General features: G+C 35.4%; 1 protein-coding gene across 3 annotated transcripts in view; it reads right to left on the reverse strand.

The window, feature by feature from the left end:
- The window catches only part of sbm (L-type amino acid transporter sobremesa), a 68,855-nt gene extending 43,756 nt beyond the window's left edge, over positions 1-25,099 (reverse strand). The window contains exons 1-2 of one of the 3 annotated variants that reach the window (XM_089251233.1): positions 24,656-25,099; positions 7,652-7,771 (exon numbers count right to left, since the gene is read on the reverse strand). In XM_089251233.1, the coding sequence (XP_089107359.1) occupies positions 7,652-7,685 (34 nt within the window). In that variant the 5' untranslated portion in view covers positions 7,686-7,771; positions 24,656-25,099. Of the gene's footprint in view, positions 1-5,534; positions 5,630-7,651; positions 7,772-24,655 lie in introns of those variants that run through there. The other 2 variants (XM_089251234.1, XM_089251235.1) reach the window with 2 other exon arrangements.
- Positions 25,100-25,883: the final 784 nt, after the last annotated feature.

Here is a 25,883-nt window from a genome sequence, read left to right on the forward strand (position 1 = left end):
TGCTTAAGTGCTCTGAAACTGTGCCGTGGTGGCATGTAAAAATGAAAATATCTTAAATTACATGAAAATGTGCCGCGGACTACTCAAGTGATGTGGAACCGCACTACAGGTTATCTTGAAATGTGCCACTTTGTACACTTTTACAAAATCAGGTTTGAGGTCGCAGGCCACATCAGATGCCTTCGAGAGCTACATTTGGCCGTCGAAGTCATGAGTTGAGTATGTATGTCGCAAAGGACGAAATCAAACTGAAAAGCTGGAGAAGCTTCCAGGATTTAGTAATGTGTCTATAACGACAAGAATAATGATACGTATTTCAGAATATTTTTCTCTCTCGAAAAGATGGCGTCTTTCGGCATCACTCTTTCACTCCAAGCAGGAATGCAATATCCTATCAGCCGCTTTGTGGGCACGTGCAATTTTTATACGCAGAGAAAGAAGTATAAGTGCCTACCAATTTATTATCTTTTTCTCCTAGCGTCAGCGGATTCATTTTTGGAAGTTGACGAATAACACGGCGCCGCCATAAATTACTGCGAAAAATGACAAGTGGTAGAAAGATATATGGTCTATATATAATATATACGCCTGTGTGTAGATTAAACACATGTGTACGTATATAGTATGTACCAGGGGAGAGGTTATTGCCAACAATTTTTATCGACGACGTAACCTTTCGTCCCCTGCCTGATGGGTCGTGGAGGGATTTAATTATGCACCAATCACGCGTTATCCCGAAAGTCTGTTATAAATCAGTGCTGTTCAACCTTTTTTCTATTTTCGCATCGGTGCGATTAACCCCGTCGCTTACAAGCTATTGGCAAGAAATTCGGAGGATCTCTATTAACATAATCGGCGATAAATATGGTAACCTTGTCCAAATCTAACGATGCGTTGGAAAAAACAAAAGAATGAGAAGGAAAAAAAAGTAGAAGAAAATGAAAGGAACAAATGAAAGGAAAACATTATAATAGATAAGTAGATAAAAGAGTAGGTATGAAGTGGATTTCTCTTTTCACTCTCACCCTATCTGTTCTCTTTCGCTCTTATATGTACACAGCAGAAGAATCCATCATATGTGGGGTAAAAAAAATCACTAATAGGCGTATGAGTATAGAAATAAACGGAGGTAAGAAGAACAACTTTGTTCCATAGGGTTACAACAAAGCTTCGCGATGATTAAAAGAGAAGAAAGAAAGCAAAGAGAAAACTTGTTTGAATTTATCCCATTGGTGTTTCGACGCGATATTACGTCCTTGATCGTAAGGTGGTTAAGGGGTGTCCTATCTTTTAACATCGTAAAAAATTTTCTTATGCAGAAATATCATTAAAAATATTATTTATATCAGTTAATTTATTTCAAAATTTTACCACATATAATTGATTGAGTGTTATATTCGACACCAATACAAAATTGCACATACCTCCAATATTTAATTTTTCACAAATTTTTGAAGAAAAAAAAAAGAAATAAAAACTGCTTGCACACATGATAAAATTGCATTAAATTAATGTATTTGAACAAAGAATGATTAAAAATAAAGAAAACTGTTCTTTTCATAAAATAACGAAAAAGAGTGAGATTTTATCGACTCAATCTTATTAAAAACTAAATTTATTTTAAACTCTAAATATTAAAAAAAAAATTAAATATTCAAAAAAGAAATGGTAACCAAAATATGGATCTCAAATATTTTTTGTCGATTCATCAACACTGAACAGTTTTCTTTATTTTGAATCAGTTTTCATTCAATTTCATGGAAATCATGTTATTTTATTATGCACGCAAGCTGTTTTTGATGCGGTTTTTTTTTGAAAATTTGTAAAAAATTAACTATCGAAGATGTGTAAAAATTTGTACTGGCGGCATAGAATAGCCTATATAAAAAGAAATTTTGGTAAAAATTTGAAATGAATCAATGAATGTAAATACTATTTTTAATAATATTCTAGCTGAGAGATTTTTATACAATGAATTATTTACGGAGAAATAGTTTGCGAAAGAATAATCATAGGAAGAAAATTTCCTAACCATCTAATTACGTGTAAATTTCATCATTTGAGAATCGTCGTTGAGCTGGGTGCCACCTATCAAATGCAAACAGAACTTTTCATCATATTTCTTAAAGCAAAATTAGTTGTTTTAAACCGGTTAGCAGCATGAAAATGAATATGATACAAACCGGTGCAAATTTTCTGCGTCATAATACTAGTTACTATGCTTTTATGCAGGCATTTTTGACCCATGGGGAAAAACAATTGCACTGAGATCCCTGCTGCCACCCATGAAATTAAAAAAAATCTAATTTCTGTAATTCTTCCAGTATTTTGTATTTGTACAAATAAAACTGATTGCTAGTCTTAAATCAGTGTGAAGCATGAAAATAAATAGTACATGGTATTATATCATATATATTTTTATTTTTATGGTGCACATTGGTGAAAATATGCGCCATAATTCCAGTAACAATTTTTTCATGTTTACCAAAAAATAATTTTGTGGCAGACATAAAAATATAATAACTGTATTATGGTGCATATATAAAATTTACATCGGTATGCAGCATGAAAATAAACAAATATATTGTATCATACCATTTACTATTTACTTTCATGCTGCACACCGCCAATAAAAATTTGTCACAGATTTTTTGACGCATTGTTTGGGGAATTTTGTTCAGCCGTTTAAAACATGAACAAACAATTCATATCACACTGCTATAAAACATATTGTTTGAGAACATAATTTTTGGCATTTTTGCTGACGTGAGAACATTATTAGAGCGTTTTCTTGGAAAGAGCGTCACTTTCAAAAACATTGTTGATATGAGCTTCCTTCAAAAGCACATCATTGATAGAGAGATTAGTGAGAGAAGCATTTTGATTAGAGCTTTGAAAACATTTTTGTCAACAGCTCTATGTTCAAAAGCATTGTTTAAAAGATTGTTGATAAGAGCTATTTGGTTAAAAAGCATTGTTGATAACAACATTGTTGAAAATCACAGCTTATAAATTCAGTTTGTTTAAAAGTTTAAAAGAATTGCTGACAAGAACTTTGAAAGCATTTTTGACGAGAGCTGTTTGTTTAAAAGTAATGTTGATAAGATATTTGTTTGAAAGCATTGTCGATAAGCATCGCCATGATTGAAAGCATTGTTGACGAGAGCTCTTTGCTTAAAAGCATTGTTGATTTGTTTGAAAATTGTTGTTTTAAACGTTGTTGTAGACGAGAGCTATTTGGTAAAAGCATTGTCGATAAGAGCTTTGTTTAAAAGCCATGTTAATAGAGTTTTGTGCGTGAAAAACATTATTCATAAGACCTTTGTTCAAAAAATCACTGCTGATGAAATCTGTTTGTTTAAAAGTATTGTTTGATAAGAGCTTTTAAAGCATTTTCGATATGAGCTCTTAACAGTAATCAAAAATGCTGTTTAAAAGCGTTGTTGGTAAGAATGTTGTCCAAAAATTACTGCTGATAAAATCTCTTTGTTTAAAAGCAACGTTAACAGAGATCTTTGTTTGAAGAACATTGTTGATGAGAGCTTTGTTTAAAAATCATTGTTGATAAAATCTATTTGGAGCATTGTTCAGAAGAGCTTGACTCAAAAGTTAATAAGAGCACTTTAAATTTTTAAGCGGGAGTAATGTGTTTAGATATAGGCACATCACAAACTAGTTTTAGTTTGTATTGCACCTGATGTAGGGTAAATATGATTTTTGATATAAGCATTTATAAGATGCCTTGTTTGTAAAAGCATTGTTGTGTGGTAAGTTCTATACTAAAAAGCGTTGTTAGTAAGATCTATACTAAAAAGCGTTGTTAGTAAGATCTATACTAAAAAGCATTGTTGGTAAGATCTATACTAAAAAGCATTCTTAGTAATTACCAACATTCAACAATGCTGTTTTCAAGAACAATATTTAAAAGCCACGTTGGTTAAAAGTAGTGAGAACATCGAGTTTAAACAGTTATTTTATGATAAAACGAAAGCGTTTTCAGTGGGGAAAAAAACAGCAAAATTTGAGTATTTAAAAAAATCTAATTATCAAATAATTAAAAAATTTTAAATATGAATATAATAATATTATAATAAATGGAATTATAAAAAATAAATATAATCGAAAATATATAATACAAACAACATGTAATTTAATAATAATAAATGTAATATTTAAATATTAAATTACATTATTACTTATTTGAAATTTGACTACCAAGGAAATATAAATGTTAAAAAATAGAGAAACTTTTATGAATATTAAACAGAATAAAGAAAGTACACACACACACACACACACAGTTGATTTGATAACAAATGTAATTTTCTAATTTAATAATTTAATGATAAATGTAATTTAATAATTTAATGATAAATGTAATTTAATAATTTAATGGCAAATGTAATTTAATAATTTAATGGTAAATGTAATTTAATAATTTAATGATAAATGTAATTTAATAATTTAATGATAAATGTAATTTAATAATTTAATGATAAATGTAATTTAATAATTTAATGATAAATGTAATATTTTAAATTTTACCATTACGGGAATATAAATGTTTAAAAATAAAGGAAATTTTATGGAAATTTACAGAATAAACAAAGCATAGATTTTATAACAAATGTAATTTTCTAACTTCACAGTTTAGCAATACATATAATATTCAAATATCAAATATAATATGTTTGAAATTTTATCATTACCAGAATACAGATATTTGAAAATATGAAAGGAAATTTTACGAAAACTTAAAAAACAAATGAATCACTACTTAAATAAGTATAGATTTGACAGCAAATATAATTTGGTAATTTAATAATAAATGCTATTCAATAATTTAACAATAAATGCTATTCAATAATTTAACAATAAATGTAATTTAATAAGTTACTAATAAATGTAATTTAATAATTTGCTAATAAATGTAATTTAATAATTTGCTAATAAATGTAATTTAATAATTTGCTAATAAATGTAATTTAATAATTTGCTAATAAATGTAATTTAATAATTTGCTAATAAATGTAATTTAATAATTTGCTAATAAATGTAATTTAATAATTTGCTAATAAATGTAATTTAATAATTTGCTAATAAATGTAATTTAATAATTTGCTAATAAATGTAATTTAATAATTTGCTAATAAATGTAATTTAATTATTAAGTAATAAATGCAATATTCAAATATTGAATATGATGTATTTGAAATTGGATCGAGAGGACATAAATATTTAAGAAATAAAGGAAATTTTCCCAAAAATGTATTCCAATTATTCAAGACCATCAAAATAACAACAAATGGTGAAAAGAAAAAAAGGAATCAAAACACATACACACACACACACACACACACACACACACACACTAACGTGAATTAGAAGAATTTAGAAAAATAAACAATCCTCACGAGAGCCTTTAAAAGTTTTCCCACAAGATGGATCTCGGGCACCACGTGATCAATCACGTCATAATTAATTTATATAGTACATCAATTAGTCAAAGATGCGTAATTAGAACAGAACAATACCTTGTGTTTGATTTACGGACCCAACAAAATCTCCGGGACGTCGTGGCTGTTAATTATACCCTTGAACGAGAACGAATGCCAATGTCCGAGTCCGTCCAACCCTTTGAAACATCCTCGATTTTTACACGGAAAGACATTTATAGCGGTGGTTTTTTTTCTCTTCTTTCAAATTAATTGGTTTTTTTGTTTGTTTTTGAATGAGCAAGACATGGGAAACGTCAAGATCAAGTTGACGATCAGCAGCCCGAACCTTAATTTATGTCGTCGGTAAAATTCCAGTCAATGGAAAAAATAAGATACACTTACGCCACTTTCTGACAAGTCACTTCTTTTTCTCCCGTATTTGATTTACGACGTGTTTTTACACTGTGGGGTTTCTAAAACTCAACATCGTATTACGAAAAAGGGTTTCGGGTTTCTTTCTTTCGTTGTGAATGTATTATTCATGGAAATTTTTGAATAAAAATTCAACAACTTCGTATTCGGCTGACTCTATGTATGATTGAAGCAGAGTTGGGCCGGTGTGAAGGTTGGTTGTAAAATACTAGATGGCGTGAAACGAAATTAAATTACACTCACTAGTACGTAATTTCGATTTGACTTCAACTACGCGTAAAAAAAATCTTCTAAATTGAAATTTTATCTATTTTTATATTTTACGTGCCGTATGGAAAATAATAATTATCTGGGCCCGGATGTTGATGACATATGCTTATTTTGTATTTTCCAACACTTTTTCACTTTTAAGGCATTTTTTCCAAGTTGTAGGACATTTTTAGGATATTTTTCACTTTTTAAAGTTTCTCCAAAATAAAAGGTATAGGCTAAGATATTTTTTAAATGAGAAAATGCATTACTTCACTCTATCTCTCTTGTAACTTCCTTTGTTGATAAAAGTTCAGTATCAATTCTAGGTAAATTTATTATTTAGAAAAAATTCCAAGAGCTGGCCGCTTTATCAAACAATAAATGAAAGCGAATTCGAGGAATTATCATCTTAAATGGATTGTTGAGAGAGAGGGGACTTCTTGTTTTCGTTATATACGAGTAAAAAGGTTGATTGGGAACATGGTAGTACCTTAGAGAAGAAATAAGGGAGAAGAAAAGAAGGGAAGAAGAAATAAAATATTATTTCTTCTCTAAGGGTAGTACACACTTATGCATGTACTACAGGCAGGGAACGGCTCGGGCTTGTCTGCCGCCCTGGTTCAAAGCCTCATTTACTTCCCCTAGGCCTCAAGTTCCTAGGGAAACTAGGAGAACTTGAAATAAACCGGATTAATTTCAGTGACCATACGTCCCGCTTTCTAAGATATTTTTTAAAGCTTTTTGGTCCAGAATTATTTTACCGTTCTTAATAGTAACAGGTAACTTAATCATCAAAACAGCACTTATATTTTATTTAATTATTTCAAATATTATTGAAATAATATTATTGATTTATTTAAATGTTATGGCACTTATTGATTTACTTCAAAGATATTTCTAGTGCTCCTGGAATCGGACAAATGAACAGCCGAATTCTTCCTTTAACTTCATTTGACCGTTCTGGAAAGAAATAGGGAAGGAACCAAAATGCACACTTGCCCCTTGAGATAGAGTACAGGGGATGGCTCTTGGGGGCCATGTGACCAATTCGGCAGCACGAGGCGCCGCTCACGAGGGGTGCTGAATCCGAGATGGATGGGTGAAAGACCTTAAAAAAAGAAAAAGAAAAGACCTTTAAAGAAAATGATTTCTGTCCTCTCTGGAAGGGCGCCAAATCCGACGTGAACGGCGAAAAAAATTAACAAAAAAGTTTTTTTTTTTGTTACGAATTTGTTGGGATAAATTGTGAGGAAGTCACTATAGAGTATTAACACATTTATATTGAAGTCCCTCTTTTACCCCATCGTACAATGGAGCTCAGTTCATTAAGTATGGAGTGTTATTGATTTTGTCATGCAAGGAAACTGATTATCACACGTCATGTTCAATATCTGAATATGAAATAACCTTTTCCAGCCAGTACTCAGAAAACCTCTTTTCGCTGATATATTTGAGTTTGACATCACTAAAAGGGGGGGGGGAGGGTATGATATATTACCGCTTGACTAGTATAATTAAATACGACATACCATCATTGTACAAGACTGTTCCAGTGGGCGTCATACCAACGACACCAGACGCCTCCGTATCGTGCAGCGATAGCACTACCGTCTTCTACTCCTTCTTCAACGGGGAGTAATGAAGAAATCCTGCAAAGTAAAAAAAAAAAAAATTCAAATTATACTTCACTGGACTTCAAAGAAATTGCGTCCGACATGAAAATGTGAAATTTCAAATTGTTGTAACTTGCTGACACGAATGGAAAAGATGACACCATGAAAAAGTTTCATTGCCTCTTGCTTTTGAGATATTACCACGTTAACACTTAGAAGGTGCTTTACGAACGTTATTGTATGGCAAGGGTGCTCAATCTTTTGTGAGGGCAACTACATTGATATGAAGAGGTGTCGCGGGCCGCTCATGTATTCTGGAGCAGCACTATCGCAGGTTACTTAAGTGATCTGGAAATTTGCCGCGAGCCGCTTGAGTGATCTGGAACTTTGCCATGGCTCAGCAAAGTGATCTGTGAATGGAAATATACCACGTGCCACTCAAATGCTCGAATTGTGCCGCGGGTCACTCAAATGATCTGGAAATGTGTCGCGGGCAACCTTAAGGTTGGGGTAATGTGAAACTGCACCATGGGTAACTCAAGTGATCAGTAAATGGGCCATGGGTCTCAATCGTTAACCGATCTTTAATCATTCTGGGGGTCACTTAAGATATCTGAAAATGTGAAGCGGACCGCTTAAGTGATGGGGAACTGCGCCGCGGCTCACTTATAAACGATCTTTCTTTCTTTCAAACCGAATATAAGTCCGGTCCTATAGCCAGGGCTAATTTACTACCTAATGAGTTTTGCCGGAAGTGCGCATGTGTACTTAACACTTTCAGTGCGTATCCAGTGTTGAGCGTGAATTTTAGCGCTGCCATAATATAAGTGAAGTGCAATGATTGAATGTTTGTACTGTTGAATCTTATTAAACTTAAACGATCTGGTAATGCACCGTTTAGTTCATTTTTACAAATAACTAGGTCTGAGGCCACGGGCTACGTTTGGCTCGCATGGGTTCAACATGTATGTTGTATGATGAAAAAGTGGTAAGAACTATAAAACTACGTTACCAGAGGGGAAAATGGACAACTTCGATGCTGGCTGGCTTCTGTTACACAATTGTAAGAGATGTCCAGTGCAGACGTAATGCAAAAACATTGAAATATTTGTACGTTTTAGTAAGATAATTACCGAATTATCTTACTAAATTAATTACTTAATACACTCGCTTCAAAAAGTTAAGCACGCGACGGCTTATATAACATTACGACACCACTTTAATCTTGCCCCTCCAGATTACACGGTTAAAGTGCAAGTAGAACACAAACGCGTGGTACTCGCGCATACTGCCCCTACACGTGGAACCGTCGGCACTCAGTACCAGCACACAGTGTCTTACCAATTGATATTGCAACCCTTGGAAGTAACAGCTGTGGAGGTCGCTCGTCGGTTCCGCTTAGTTACTATAGTAATATACCGATTATGAAAACATTTCCGCACAAGTCAAACAGCTGACCGGAGACATGGGTCCAGTCAACCAGGGTTACCACCCTCATCTGATGATCGGTATATTCCGTAATGCAAAACAAAGTAATTTGTCAAACATCTATAAATGAACTATTGCGCAGTGTGCCTGTGTAATGCATTCGCGTTTTTATGTATTTTTTGTTGAGTTTCTTATATTTGTGTTGTGTTTTTTATGCTTGTAAGGGGTCATTCAAGTATTACGTCAGCATCGGGGGGGGGGGTTTCGGATTGGCTGACTTTTGATGAGAAGGGGGGGAGAGAGGGGTTTGAAGTTTGCTTACGTCATCAACCACCATTTTTTAAAGATATGAAATACTCTAAGCTGCTGACGAAATTTTGCTGACAGGGAGGAGGGGGGGGGGGGTCAGTGTTTTGCTGACTTTTGCTGACGGGGGGGGGGGGTCAAAAATGGCTGAAAATCTGCTTACGTAATACTTGAATCATAGAGGAATACTTCCGATTAGAAAAAATTGTCGAAATAACTTGTAGAACTCAGATACGTTATTCATCATTGTAAGGAGTTGTAGTTATTAAAATATAAGCATTAACTTTTTAGACGGATACCCTGTCCCCTCAAAAACCCAATTAGAAAGTTGTTATCCTGTCTCGCCTGAGGCCAACAAGAAAAAAAAAAATTCCACGTTTTCAAGTGAAATATTCGCTGATACAATACTGTGTTTGAATTCGAAAATTGTAGGTAAGTTATGAAAGAAGAAAAATCAGCATAAATCAGGGAAAGAAGCGTTGTACACTAGTTTCAATAATTTCAAAATCATTAAACAATAATTTCCGCGAATATTGCACTTATAAACGTGAAAATTTCTTTTTTGGTTGGCCTCTAAGAGAGACAGGTCAACAACTTTCTAATTTGGCTTTTTGAGAACAAGATGTCCGTATGAAAAGTCCGTTTTTGTACTTTAATAACTATACAACCTTTTGCAATATCAATGACGTAACTGAGGTCTACGCGTTATTTTTATACTTTTTTCTAATTGGAAGTATGCTTCTACGATCAACGGTTCACTAGTAAAATGAGGTAATGGAGAACTAATTAATCACTCTGTATATTTGCGTCTTCTACATATTTAAGTTTTCTGTATATATTACAGCTTTCTTTCTGTATATTTATTTCGTTTTCTATGTACTTATGTTGTGCTTCAATGTGTATTGTATTGTGTTATAATGTGGTATAGCATAATAATTTTTCATTTTTACTGCAAGCTGTAATTTGGTTTTAACCACCTGTAGCTTTGGATTTTAAATAAATAAATAAAGAAACAAACACACACACGCACGCACGCACACACACACACATACACATTGTGTTATAATATATATGTGTTAAATATGCAATTACAAAGTAACCCGTAGAGCCAACCCAACTTTTTTGTGGTAAAATTCGTGTTCAGCACACACACACCGAATTACATAAAAAATGCCTATTTTTGTTTTGGACGCAGAAACTTTGTCCAAAATTTTTTGGCACAGTTAACATTCTTCATATTTCAAAATAGTGGTTGAAGGAATTTCGATTCAAAAAAAATGTTTTTCAAACTAGGGTTTTTTTTTTTGAAAAAACCAACAAAATCAAGCAAAAACAATCCCCCACACAGCCAAGTTCAACCCAGTAAATGGTCACTAATAAGAGACGAAGGTGACACTATTATGCAGTCAGGCAGCAAGAACGTGACATTAATGTACGGACTAAGTACACACCATCGAGTCAGGAATGATCAGCCATGTTACCATGGCTACGGAATCATCATCATTATTATTATTTTTGTTCCCAGTGACGTAAAAGATAGCTTTTCCGAACGTGAAAAGAATTACAGTGCAATCCCGATAAAATCCGAGGTGAACGGGGACAGAACACCTCGGATTACTGAAAACTCGGATTATCCGAATAGTAAGGGAAAAAACGGTTTTCTACTTGGGGGGGGGGGGTGTACTATTCCTACCTATTTTGGCCTTAATTCGAAGGTTTAATTCATTCCACAACTGCCAATTCTCATAGGATATCGGGGGCCTATCCAGTGAGGTCTGGTCCGTTCTCTCTCCGGACCTTTCACAAAATAAAAATTAAAGAAAAAAAATTTGAAATTTCATTTCATTTGTGAAAAATCAACAGAAAAACATAAAAAAAAAAAAATTAACCAACAAAAAATTTACTTTTATTTTCTACAAAATTACGTACTTTTCACGAAATTAATGGCGATTTTCACACACACGAATAAGGAGCATTTTCCCATTAACAGGACCCAATAACGGGACAGACCCCTGACTATGGTTAAGTGAGGCTGGGTTCCAGGTTCTAAGGGCATGGCTGACAGGGCTCTAGCCCTGAAGTCCGGGATGATTCTCTCTCTATCTCGCTTACCATTTTTTTGTTTTTTCACACTATAAATTTATTATAGACGTACCCGGCTACAGGATTTGGGGGCCATGCCTAGGAGGGCCCGATATTTTTTTTTTTGCCCTATAAGTTTACTATAAAGCGGCTTAAGGATCCACGAGAAACAATAGTCTGGGGATCCAAGGCCTCCTTCTAACTTAATTAACTCACATTCATGAGAATTGCTGACTGTATTAACAGGTATAGAAGTTGTCCTGAAGAATTTTTTTTTTTTTTAGATTTTTTGATTATCTTTTTTATAACTCTTTTCATTGTTTGTCAAATTTCGTGAGAATGACCCATAGACACAATCACGCAACACGTTCCGGCATGTATCGATTCGCTAGAAATTCCGCAGAGGAATGTGTATGAAGTGCGTGTACAGTAAGAGTTGTACGTATTAAGTAGGAGTAGTGGAATCTACAAATTTACAGTAGACGTAAATTTCAATAGAGAAGGTATAGTCGCGTTTTATTTTCATCAAGATATGACTTCAAAAATTACTCCATGGATTATCACTTCACTCGTTTGCTCCGATCTACTTTTCCGAGCGTATACTTGACCTGGAACGACTCAACACGCAATTGCTCCCTCTCTCTCTCTCTCTCTCTCCTCCTAAATCTTACAAAACATCTTGACCTTAGCCTGTCTCTTTTAGTGCTGTTGCACTAAAGGCAAATGACAGGCTAAAACATTTTGGTCCGGAGCCATCGTCGTCGTCTCGAGTCTGACTTTGCCCTCGTTTTCCCACACTACTGAAACAGCAAGAGAGAGAGAGAACAAAACACATTATCTCGTGGCATCTAGGCAAAGAAACAGTCTTCGGAAAGACTGATGGTTATGCAGCCTACACCCTTTCCACTCCGTTCCAGACAGTGTATAACATTCTACGTTTCCCTTCTCTGTCTCCATTTCTCATCTAGGAACTCCATATACAGGATCAAATAAAACAAAAGAAAGAGAGTTTAACGTAAATACTATCGCGAGGAGGTGAAAATAAAAAGACTAGGGAAATTCGTCAACTGTCCGTTCCAAGAATAATACACAAGAAGACCAGCGTGTTACTGTGGCCTTCGCGATGTAGGAAAAACACACATCCTTGTTGCCCGCCGCCAGGTATCGGGGACTAAATCCGGGACAACAAGAATAAAATAAATAAATAATTCGTCGTAAGCGTTTTCTCCAAGTAGTACTGAAAACAAGGTGGAATGGAAAGAAGATAACTCGATTTCAGCGATCCGGTTTATTTCTCTGAGTTGGTTTTGAAAAAAAAAAAAAACAGAGTTGCCTTTAAGGGCCGGGTTTTTCCTAGAAGTGGGTTTCCTGCGGCGCAGAAATATTCTACTCCTAGGAAAACCCGGTTTCAGGGTTAAGCGACATGTGCGTCCATTGAACAAAATAGAAATGGGTGAAAAAAAAAGTTACTATGTACACCGTTCAATATGATCACATCGGGACTCGGAGTTTCTGATGACAATAACCGATTGATAACTGCATCCGAAAAAAAAAATTTTTTTAAATTCCAGTAGTAAGTACGATGACCATATGTCCCGTTTACGTCCCCCCGTCCCCATATAACTGGTTTCAAAATATTGAATCGTGATTTTTTTTTTTCAAACTGTTTTTTTTTTCTTTTACTTTTAAGCTAAAAATCATTTTTTTATTCAGAATATGTGAGGAGTTAGAATGGAACTGTTCATTTCCCGTTTTGTCTTTCAGTGCCCTCTTTCGGTCTCAGTTTCTCATCCAAAACTCCATGTAAAGGATCAAATAAAACAAAGGAAAGAGAGTTGAACGTAAATACTAAGGAGGTGGAAATAAAAAGACTGGGGAAAACTCTAGGACACGAGAGACCAGCATGTTACTGCGGACTTCGCGTTGTAGGAAAAATACATCCTTGTTGCCCGAAGCCTAGCATCCTAGGCAGGTGCGAAGGATGCGATCGCACCGGGGAAAAAATTTTAAGGGACATGAAACTGAACTTTTAAAGCTCTAACTGCTTTGAAAAACCAGAACTTGAAATTTTGTCGGTCTGTTGATAAGAAATATGTCGATTTAATAACAGACATACATATGTGCCCCCCTCCGCCCCCACATCATCCTTGAATGGGGCTTTTATTTTTGATAGGACCCGAGACTAAGATTTTTAGCTGTTTCCTTGTATTGATTTTCAAGAAAATTTATAGTTTTAAATACAGGAAAAATAAGAAGACCTACACCTAAGCCCCCCCCCCCCCCACAGAGCAATGTCATCTTAACGCAGGGACCCCTTCAGACACTGGGGGAGTGGCGGATCTGGTATTCCATGTGCTTAACTAGAAGGGGCGCCGAATTTCCCCTTCAACCACTTCTTCTTCTACTTCTACTTCCCATCACATGGGGGAGCCACAATGTGTGCTTGCCCTGTCTGATACAATATCTAGTACCGGCTCTGCAAGGGACACGGACATTCAATATATGATTAAAGTTTTCGAGATTAGGAATGCAAATTGGTAGGCAGGCATTTTTAACCAAGTAAAGTTCTCAAAACAAATCACTTAGCTCTTGGTTCCTCATAATGCTCTTGAAATGGCCCTTTTTTTCCTTAGGTCATGCTCCCCCCCACCCACTACAACTTGGGCAGGGGCCCTTAGACTGGGATATTTGGCTTCTCTTCCATAATAAACATTAGTGCTCTAATTATAGCTTAAAAAACTGAAAATTATCTTAATTGTCTCAGGGCTAGAGCTCTACCCTTGAGGGGGCCATGCCCTGGGAGGGGGGGGGCAGGTGTGTCTTCGGGAAAAGAGATTCTCTGATCACTTCTCCCTGTAACACTTGAGGGGGTACCAGCTACCCCACTTCGAGATATTTTTCCACCTCTTTAACCTGGGGGAAGAAGCAAAAAACCGTATGCAAATCTGCGTCATATCATAGTGAATAAAAGGCTTCTTTTTTTTCTTCTTTGATGACAATTGTTTATTTTTGTGGGCATTACCACCTCTTAAAGTTTTCCCATCTTTCCCATCTGGATCACCCTGTTGTTATACAATATATATATATATTTAAATGTTAATGTAACTGGATTTTGTGTAACCCGTAGAGCAGAACTAGACAAATCTATTGCCTGAAATGTCCGGGGCATGTTAAAATTCCGACCGGGCATCTATTTCTTCTGACTACATGCCTGACACACGGACATATAAAAAAACAACAACAACAAATTTAAACGCTTCCGTTTCCCCCCCCCCCCCCTTGACGATGATGGAAGTGTTCCTACGCACATGCGTGAAATTCCACAGAAATGCTTTCTTTGGCAGCCGCGATGCAAATGTGTAGTCAACGTATTTTGATAAAAGTACACATGTTACTCCCTGACTACGCCACTCACTCACTATATCAATCATTCTACCATTGATTAGCTCACTATGACACTCACTGCTTCACCAACTCTGGCCATATCGCTATATTGCAATTTACTGCCATTAGTGAGATGGGTTGGAAGTGAAAGCACGGTCTATCGGTGGCCGCCACGAGTTCATTAGGGAAAATATCTTATCTATATCCTCCCTTGGGTTCGAACCCGGAACCCTGACAACCCGGAACCCGTAAGATGACGAGCATCTTACCACCATGCCACTCGGGCACTATCACTAGGTCACTAAAACTCTATCTCTAAGTCACTCACTCTGTCAATCGCTCACTAGTTTGCGCACTCACCAACACACTAACCACTCTGTCTCTCACTTAATAACTATTTTATCATTTACTGACTTACTCCCTCGGTCACTGACTCTAGTACTCACCGACTTTTGCCGGTGAATTTTCCGTCGATGAATTTGTTGATCGGTGAACTTTCCTATGATAGTGGTGAATTTTTTCGTGAACCTCATTTTATGGCCTCACATTGCATCCCACATGCGGGGGTAATGACATGATTGTAGTTGTTGTTGTTTCTTTTTGTTTCAAAAGCTACATTTTTTTGTAAACATGAATTCTAAGAAAGTGGTTTAAACCGGATGTAACCGGCGCCATCTAGGAAATAGAATCATTCTTTTTTTTTTGTCAGGAGAGACGCGAGAGTCCAGTTTCTTCTCTCCCATTCTGTACTCTGTGCCACCATAGGCTTCCATTACTGGGCTGCATCGATTCAGAACTCATCCAGTAACTATAAATATCTTTCTTTCTTTTTTTCCAGTAAAGAGAAATATAGATCGGGTTCATGACGCCATCTCCTTATTACTCTTTTCACTCATTTTTTCATACTAAATTCAATTAATTACTACGAAGAGGCTTACTTTTCTAAAAAAAAAAAGTTATCGTGAAATTTATCTTCGGATACTAAAATAAACATGAAGTTGTTACGATCGGCAAAAAGCCATATCCAACTCGTAAACATTTCTGGTATTAAACCGATAAATATGGCAACCGAGAGATTCAGTGGGCGTCATGAGATGTGACATCAAGCCGTTTCCTCCCGGATGATGGCGCTTTGATCGCTTCCAGTCAATAAAGTGTGGTGTGTATGCGCGTGTGTGTTCTCCACATATAATTATTCTCCTTGCATATTAAAGCCGGGTTCGCCTATAGGAGCAGGTTTTTCTGCGCCACGTGAACCGAATGGGACCGTTTCGCGTCGGCAGAAACGTGTAACTTCATCACGCTACGGGTTGGCGTTTCCCCAGCGTGACGCATCATCTGTTCTGTCTCGTCCGTACTTCCATATATTTTTGCACAATAAAAAGAGGGAGACGGAAATTAAGGGAAAGAAAACACAGCGGAAGTGAAGAGAAGATAGGCGAAACGCACGACGCATTTGACTCCTCCATGAGCAGTCGGCCAGTCACGCCCGACTTAAAGACCGCTGGCGTGAAGCCAGTTGCGCGATTCACGTTACACGTGGCGTGGAAAAGCTGCTCCTAGGAAAACCCGGCTTAATCTTCCATGTAACACACATAGGTGACCGAAACCGATGAAAATTCGTTTAATTAATGAATTTGAATTGTTGTCTCTATACGTTATTAAGTCGGATTAACCAAAAATGATCAAACTGTAAATTGTTTTGAAACAAGAAAAATAATGATTCAAATCAACTTTCTTCAATTGCTGATTCGTGGACCGGTGACAGTCCACGAAACATTTTGCCCAATTCACGGAGTCACTACATAATTTTAGATTGATTAAAATTTAACCGTTTTATATACAGTCGACGTCTCTTATTGGAATCACGGATAATTTAATCATTCGGGATTGCTATCACTAGAACCCTGGTTTATATGCACCAAAAAAAGTGGAAAAATATTCCCTAACAACACTGAAAAATGCTCAAATATTCACTGCAAAACGATGAAATATGTACTAAAAATGCTCAAATATGTACTGAAAAATGCCGCAATATACCATGAAATCAGAAATATGTGCGAAAAATGAAAACAAATGCATCTAATATCATACGCTGAAGTATGGCACCGAAAATGAAAAGTAAAGCTAAAAAACAAAAGTTTAGAAAATATGTGTTTCAAAGTGTCAAAAAATGGGAAAAAAATGCATAAAAATTGTGAAATTATGCATTTAAAAATCCGAAATATGCAATAAAACTAAAAAATATGCTAAAAAAAAATGATCACATGCATTTAGAAATGCAAAAATATGCGTCTAAAAATGCCCTAAAATGCGCTACTCAACAGTAAAACATTTTCTTTAAAAAAAAATTGAAGAAATTTAATGAGATTCGAAGAATAAAAAGTTAAAAATGATCTCTCGAAAAAACATTGGTATAAATGCGATTAATAGAAAAAAAAATACCAAAAATATGCACTTATTCCAAAATTTTGTTGATTTTATGCACTTATGCGCACTAATTATAAAAAGTGCTAAAATATGCAATTGCATATGCATAAGACGGGGCTCCAGTTATCTTTCCCAAAGAACGAAACGGATCAATATCATAACATGGAAAAAAATTCGTTTATAGTTATCGGGGACTTCGGTTTACATTATTCCCCCCCCCACCATTCACCTTTGCATTCTGCAAATCTTATTCCCCCCCCCCCCCCCACCGCAAGTTATCGTTACCAGGGCTAAAAGATTATTTATTATACTAGAAGATGTTTTCTCCTCCCTCCCTTGTTGACAAAACATTTCCGTCTCCTCATCCATGTATTGTACACCCACGCTGAGGTGGCCTTCGGCTACGTCATGAAACGTCACGATGGGTGATTCCATTTATCTTCTTTCGGTAAAAAGGTTGCAGGGAAAAGGGGCAGGTTGGTATTTTCCGTTCGCGTCTTTTGCGCTATTTTTTAGGGATTTTTTTTTCTCCCTATTTTCTCCCCGTTTCCCCTCCTTGGAAAACGAACCCTCCCTTCGCGCGTCAAGGTCAGAGGCCAACTCAGTATGGGCATACAATACATCTGGCGCTCCTTTTGTGATAACCTTCCTATAGCGAAGGCAAATATATATGACGAAACAGAAAACAATACAAGTAAAAAAGCCTTTTCCTTCAGTTCTTGATCAATTTCTTTCAGTTGACCAGATTCGATTTTTTTCCCCCACAGACTATCTGAAGGGATCAATGGAGGGTACATTAATACATTAAATAATTCACAAGATATATATAGCGATTGAATATTTTGCATACCAATACAGGAAAGAAGAACAGAGTTGTTACGTTTTTCCAAAACCCATTTACCAAACGTCCCATTTGAAAGGAAGAGATGTATGGTCACCGTAATTGGAAACGGGCATTGTTTCCGATATAGTTATCATTAGATTATTGTTATCAGAAAACCCTAATTTCCGATGTGATCACATTAGGTGGCGTGGACTATATTTATCAAATTTACCAACGACGCCTGATTATTATTCATAATTACCAGTTACTATGCATAATAACCGATTTATCACATTTACAGTAACATATGTTCGTAAATATGGCGCCGGAAGATGCAGGACTCTACGTCCACGTACTACCTATTACAAAACATTTCAAAATTATTTGTGCTCGGACGAAAGTTGGCTTCCGTATATACAGATAAGTGCAAGGAAAAAAACAATTTACAGTCACCGGACTTTGTGCTTCACGAATCCGCAAGGAATAACAATTTCACCGTTGATTCTAAAAATAAAGTCAACGGATCAGCAAAAGAAGTTCTGTAGTGATAACCACCTTCGAGAAATTATGACTGAGGTTAATATAAAGATCAAAATTTTTTATACGGTTCCCCAACATGCCCCCCCCCTGCAGCAGAATCCTTATTAGGCTCGGACCCCCTAGTCTAGACTTTCATATTCCCCCCCCCCCATATGTAATTTTTATATTTATATTCCCCATATTATTATTATTTTAATATTATATTATTATATTATATTATATTATTATATTATATTATATTATATTATATTATATTATATTACATTACATTACATTACATTACATTACATTATATTATATTATATTATATTATATTATATTATATTATATTATATTATATTATATTATTATATTATATTATTATATTCCATATTATTTATATCCCCATATTATATTATTTTATATTCCCCATATGTAATTTATGGTATGAAGAAACAAATACTGAGAGAATCATACCGTCGTTACAGCCCTGCCAGCCCCACCCTCGAGGGTCAGTCCCCAATCAAAAGGGGAAAAAAATGTTAATTTAATGTATTACATTATTAAAAAAGTAGACAAAAAAATGTTAATGTTGATTAATAAAGGTGTTCCTCAAAGATCAGTCCTCGTGCCTTTACCTTTCCTTATACAAATACAAGGCCACGGCAGGCAAAATGTCCAATGAGGTGGCTGAGAAATTGTTTGTGGCTTGGAATTCATTTATTTCTTTTTTTCAATAACAATGTAACCTCATGATAAACATATACCAATTTACGAATTTGTGATTGCCAGTAAGAGCCACAAGCCGCTGTGGTGGTCAAGTAGTCATAGTGACGGACTCGCATCGCGAGGACCCGGGTTCGAACTCCCACCGTTGCCACAAGCGGTAGTCGGCTGAAATTGATTTTCTTTGTTTCCCAACTTCAAGATACAAATGCGAGTCGATCTCCTCATTAAAAAGTCACTCAGCAGAGAGCAACAGGCCTACAATATAGTATATTATTCAATCATTACACTTCACGCATAATTATAAAAATTGATGGCAGATGGCAGCACTACTCATAACAAGCAAGAAACGAAACAAGGTTCAATACACGCACGTTCCAACATGTATCAATTCGTTAGAAGTTTCGCGGAGGAATACGGACGAGGTGCCAATTTTTATTCCATTTTTTATTTTAACTTTTACAGTAATTAGAAAATGGCACAAAATTTGAAAGTTAAAAATTTTGATTTGAGGGCAGGGAAGTGAAAAAATATAATTTTTATATTCCCCCCCCCCCACTTTCAATTATCATTTCACGGTGATAAAAAACTGCATTTTTTGCCCCTATTTTGGGTTGCTGTATTGCAGATATACAGTCGAATCCCGCTTTATATCTCGTTTTAACGAACACTGTTCTGATTCCCCCAGATAAGTTTACGTATAGGGACATTTTTAAACAACCTGGAATTCCTTTATAACGAAATTTCGTTATGACGAAGAGATTTCTACGGTCTCTTGGAGTTCGTTGTAACGGGATTCGACTGTATTTGACGTATATATATTTTCTTTTTTCAGCCACCACAACGGGAAAAAGTTATTAAAAAACGGTATAAATGGGGGGGGGGGGGTAAAAAGCGTTTTACCTCCATTTGTCCCGTTTTATCCCAACTTTTCTCCGTTTTTGAGTTCAAATATCTTGATGAATATTCCACTTAGAACATGTAATTTTTTTTTGGCTTCTGGAGAGACTGAACAACAACATTTTAATTGGGTTTTTGAGCACAGGGTGCACACGTGTGAAAGATAATTTTTGTATTCTAATAGCTATACAACTTCTTGCAACATGAATGACATATATCTGAGATCTACACGTTATTTGGATACTTTTTCTAATTGGAAGTATGCCTCTGGGATCACTGATTCGTTAGTAATTGGCAGTGCTGCTGTCAACTATGAACCCCTGTATTATAAGTACAATACTTTTTTTTTCTTTATCTAGAGAATGAGTTGATTCCTCGTCAGTGGCATTTTTTTTTTTAGAGCTGGTTGAAATTTTACGTGTTCAGACATTTATAAAATCGCACGAAAATAATGGAGTCGGAAATAAAACTCAATTAAACTACTATTCAAATATGCTAAGCAATACTTTATAGGTTTATACATAATAGTAAAATATAAGAAAAACTGTATATTTGACCTGTATATTAGTTGGCTATTTTAAATAATTAAAATTCCACTCTAACTAACTAAATTGCTGTGTTGATGTACTGTTTCAATTAAAAATATGCTAACAACACCCATTTGCATCCATATTTGAAAAAAAAAAAATGTCAATACGTTTTCATGAGAGATGGCAAGATATTTAACCCTCTATGTTTCACCCCCCATAAAAATTCACAAAAACAGATGTAAATTGGTCCAAAATATTGGTATATTGGTGAAACACAATACACATCACCAAAGCATTTTAATTAAATTAGAGTGGATTATTTTTCACTGGCTAAAATAATGAATTAAGGGTAAAATGTATCGTTTGCCTTGAGCATGTGGTTTTTATTTTGAAATCTTCAGGGCTCCCACTCAAAAAATGAGAAAAAGTAGGAAAACGCAGGACTGAAAAGTAGGATGGGGGAGGGTAACCCCCTTAGGCAACATAATCATAGCATAATGAAAAAAAATCCCTAAAAATTTTTTTTGCGAAAAATAATTTAAAGAAAAAAAAATTAAATTCTGAATTAACTTTTTTTTGGTTGCACTATTTCAGTATCCTGTAAGATTGACTCCAAAGCAAAATGACAAATGACTTGGCTACAAAACCAATTTTTTGCCAAAACAGTGTGCTAGCAACCACAGATAATTCTTTTCTGTCTGTCTCTCATAATATATTAAATTTTTTGGAGTCTCAACTCTCTTCGACAATGCACAGCAAATTTTGAAGACGTACATTTTTTAAGAATGACGCCCCTTCGAGACCACTTTCAAAAGTACAATGCAAAATGTGTAAATTACAAGATCTGATGTAAATAAGGCAAGGTGAACCAGGTAGTTTTACTGCATTGGATTTGTTCACATTTTACTGTTCAATATGCCAGTGTAATCATTTTTGACAAATGAACACTTCCATTTCTGGCTCTTTGCTGAGCATTGTGAATATTGTTTATAAATATACAGAAAAATACAAAAAAATACTTAAAAATACTGAAGACAATGGAATGCTATTGGGTAGCATCAGAATCACCAAACCTAGGATAGGTCTATGTATCCAACTGTTTTGTAATGCAAACTGATGTTTCCCATATTTGCGGCATAATTTTAAATGATGAATGTTAGTTACTGTCCAAGACCATGAAGTAATAAATGCAAAATTATTTTTTCCATCCAGACGGAAGTTTTTAATGACTACTATATACTTGTTGAACCCTCAAACTAAGCAAATGAAAAATTAATCAACCAAATGGTCCACATACATCCCCCAAATAACCTTAAAAACAATACAATTTCTGCTTTGGCAGAATCATTAATTGCATTCTCAAACATTTGTAATATTTGGCAATGTATCAATGATTCCCTGCTCAATAAAAATCAATTACACAAATTTTGCCAATAGGATTTGGTAAAAAAGTAGGACAAAAACTAGAAAGTAGGACAAAACCGAGAAAGTAGGACAAAAGTAGGACATTTTACCAAAAAGTAGGAAAAGTAGGAATAGTAGGACGAGTGGGAGCCCTGAATCTTGCACGCTTAAATTGTCCGAATATATAGTGTGATACGTAAGTAAAGGAACGCTATAATGCGCTATTGATAACATAATTCATTTGTCCTCATTCATTTGTCACTCATAAATGGCTGTTATTAGCATATTTTTAATTGAAACAGTACCATTTACGATAAAACCGTACAAATTAAAATTCACAATCAAATTACATATTTTACAATATTTGAAAGAAAATACAAGGAGAGAGAAAGAAAAAAAATTATACGTGAATGGACAATGTAGGGCAGTTGATTTATAATGTGATGAAGAAAGCTAGGGCACACAGGGAAGAGAGCAGTAGCTGAAAGATGAGCGTTGGTTTTAATGGTGTTCATAAATAGATAAGATCTCGTTTTTTTTGTTGAATACCTTGCATTTTATTTCCCGATTCCTACAATTTAATGCGATTTTATAAATCGCTGAACACGTAAAACTCTAAATTAAAACCCTAAAATTTGAAGGATTCATCATAAATCCTCAAAGAAATTTTGAGGAGTGAAATTGAATTTTCATGTTTGAATGAATCCCGCATCTAGATGCGTATTGGCGTACACTGACTGGACCAAAGAGGGGGTTAACAAAGATTTAACTTCTTTAAGCAAGATTTTATCAGTTTTTTTGGAAAAACGTATAATTTCACCTTTAAAATTGTCTATTTAAACAAATAAAAAAAACAAAAAACAGCCCAACTGATTGAATTAATGTATCCATGTATTGTTTCAATTTTAAAAAATGTTAACCATACAGCAGTGGTTTCTCAAAATGAGCATCATGGCTCCTAGGGGCGTCGTCAACCTTAGCTAGAGGAGTGCCGACGAGCTGGAAATATTGATGTCTGTGCTTATCTATGCTTTGAAGTAGTTCTTTTAATTAAGAATGAAGAATATCTGCAAACTATTCTCAGGAGCCGTAAATGAACCATGAGGAGTTACACGGGAGCCGCTACTGACAAAAGTTTGAGAACCCACTGTCATAGAGGGCTAAAAAATATTTTAATACATATATGGAAAAAAAATTAACATTTTAAGTAGACTGTTACGAAATTAGATTATATTACAAGATGGTTCACCCTCATAAAAACATATAGAAAAAAATACGGATGTAAAGGGGGGCTGTTAGCATATTTTTAATTGGAACAGTATATCAGAACAGAAATTTAATCAATTAAGAGATTTTTAAATAGATAAAATAACTAATTAAGGGTAAAATAATCATTTTTCCTTCCCTTTAACGTTATCTATAAATAGATAAAACCTTGATTAGAGCAAAGGTTGAACACACAGCTTCTACCTTGAATTTTATTTCCAAGTAGCTATAATACCCGGCGCTGTGCCCGGGTTTTCTTCAATTACTGTGGGGGATTGTAAAAAGTGACAAACCATTATAAAGGCACAATTTATTATGCATATGCTCGCAGCATTAAGTCAAGGCATGCGTCAAAAGCATTGTTTGAGAACCACGGCAACCAAAGTAAACATTCCGAAAGTGATTGTTGAGGCCGAGGAATCATTGTTGCCCGACAGTTGTTGTCTTTTTTTCGCCCAGCTCTGACAAACTTTAAAAGTAGCCTATCGTTGAAGTCGGGTCCCATTTGGTATATATGCAAAATGTGGCTACGATCGATCTAAAATTGTAGATATTTGCACACATACACAGACAGAAAATCAATTTCATACGTATAGATTCCTCTCAATATTTGGTGCGATTTTATAAATCTCTAAACATGTAAAATTTTAGTAGCTCTCAAAAAATTACACCGACAAGGAATCAACTATTTCTGGATTTAAAAATTATATATGTATTTTGTACTTATATATAGGTATTTTGTACTTATATATAGGTATTTTGTACTTATATATAGGTATTTTGTACTTATATATAGGTATTTTGTACTGAAACGACACTATATATATAAAAAAGATGTACTTTTTAGAATACTAAAAAAAAAATTGAGAAAAGAAATCGGTATAATGGGTTTTTTTTTTAAACCATGTATTTGCCCTGTGTATTCAAATATATACGGGACCATGGAGGTTTTAATACATAATGTGTAAAAAAAATTGATATTATAAGTTAGTATTAAAGGATTATATTACAAGATTTATAAGGTACAGAAATTTTCATAGCCAGATACGAATCGAAATCTAATAATCGATATTACGGTAATGACTACGAATACAGCTATAACAACTCTAATGGATTCCATACCTGTTATTTATAATTCCGGGATAATGTGAAGAGACAAGTCTCCTTATTTATCCAGCCAAGGTAGAGTGAATGTGAGTCTCAGTTGAGAGAGAAACGAGCACGGGGTACTCTCCACTTCACGCACCGAATCCCATTTTTCTTTTCTCTCTCTCTTTTAAGGGCGGGCGAGATTCACACGGACCCTGTTCCTCAGATTGGCGGCGCTTAATTGAAGTCCTTTAATTGAAATATTAATTGGATTAATGTTCCAATGTATCGAGAAGTTGTCTTTTCTTCTCCAATATATATAAAAAAAATTGTTTTAAATACCGCAGTATAATGTATGTCTGGTATTTTAGGAAGCAGTCACAGAGAGGAAGAGAGAGAGAGATGAGAGAAAAGAGAGAAATTTTTCCTCAAAGAAGTCCGCGCCACCTTTGAGAAGAAAAACAGGGAGAGAGAGAGAGAGAGAGAGAGGATCTCACCGTGACGTCATCAACGAGACCATAATGCAACAGGACTGTGCATATATATTTATATACATGCAAGAGCTATTTCTGGTGGAAGAGAGACGTCTGGAGCGTTTAGTGTGACGTCATGGTAGTAATACAGAGCCACCTGGTGGTTCTTTTTTGTTGCTGTTGTTTTTTTCCCCCGTTGTTTATTGTTTCTGGATGGGAAGTGTCGACATCTACCGGGACATTCGGTAGATTTCGAGTGGGATCCGGGTATTTCGGACTCCGACATTCCGTCCCCCGACGTTTCACCCCCTGGTACGTTTCGTCTCCCGGAAATTTCGCAGCTGACATTTCGCCTGCCTTGACCGTATGACTGACAGTATGAGTGACTGACTGTATGAGTGACCTAGTGATTAGGTAAATGACTGGGGGAATGAACTAGTGATTAAATGAGCGAGTGAGAGATGAGTGACCAAGTGAGCGACCATATGAGTGGCCAACCCAATTAAAAGCCGCTGCGGTGGTCGAGTGGTCACAGCAACGGACTCGCATCGCGGGGACTCGGATTCGAGCCCACCGTCACCACAATGGTGGTCGGCCAAAGTTGGTTTTCTGTGGTTCCCAACTTCGAGGCGCAAATGCGAGTTGATCTCTCCGTCAAAAAGTCTCGCCACAGAGAGCAACAGGCCTACAAACAGTACAAATATCCCTGCACATCACTCACTTCTGAGGTATAGATGGCAGCACTGTGAAAAATCATGCACAACGCTAGATACGCACTCAGACTGTTA

This window comes from Pholcus phalangioides, unplaced genomic scaffold (genome assembly GCF_987345545.1).
Source record: "Pholcus phalangioides strain wild (caught in Gottingen) unplaced genomic scaffold, Ppha-v1.0 ptg000024l_1, whole genome shotgun sequence".
Classification (NCBI taxonomy): Eukaryota; Metazoa; Arthropoda; class Arachnida; order Araneae; family Pholcidae; genus Pholcus; species Pholcus phalangioides.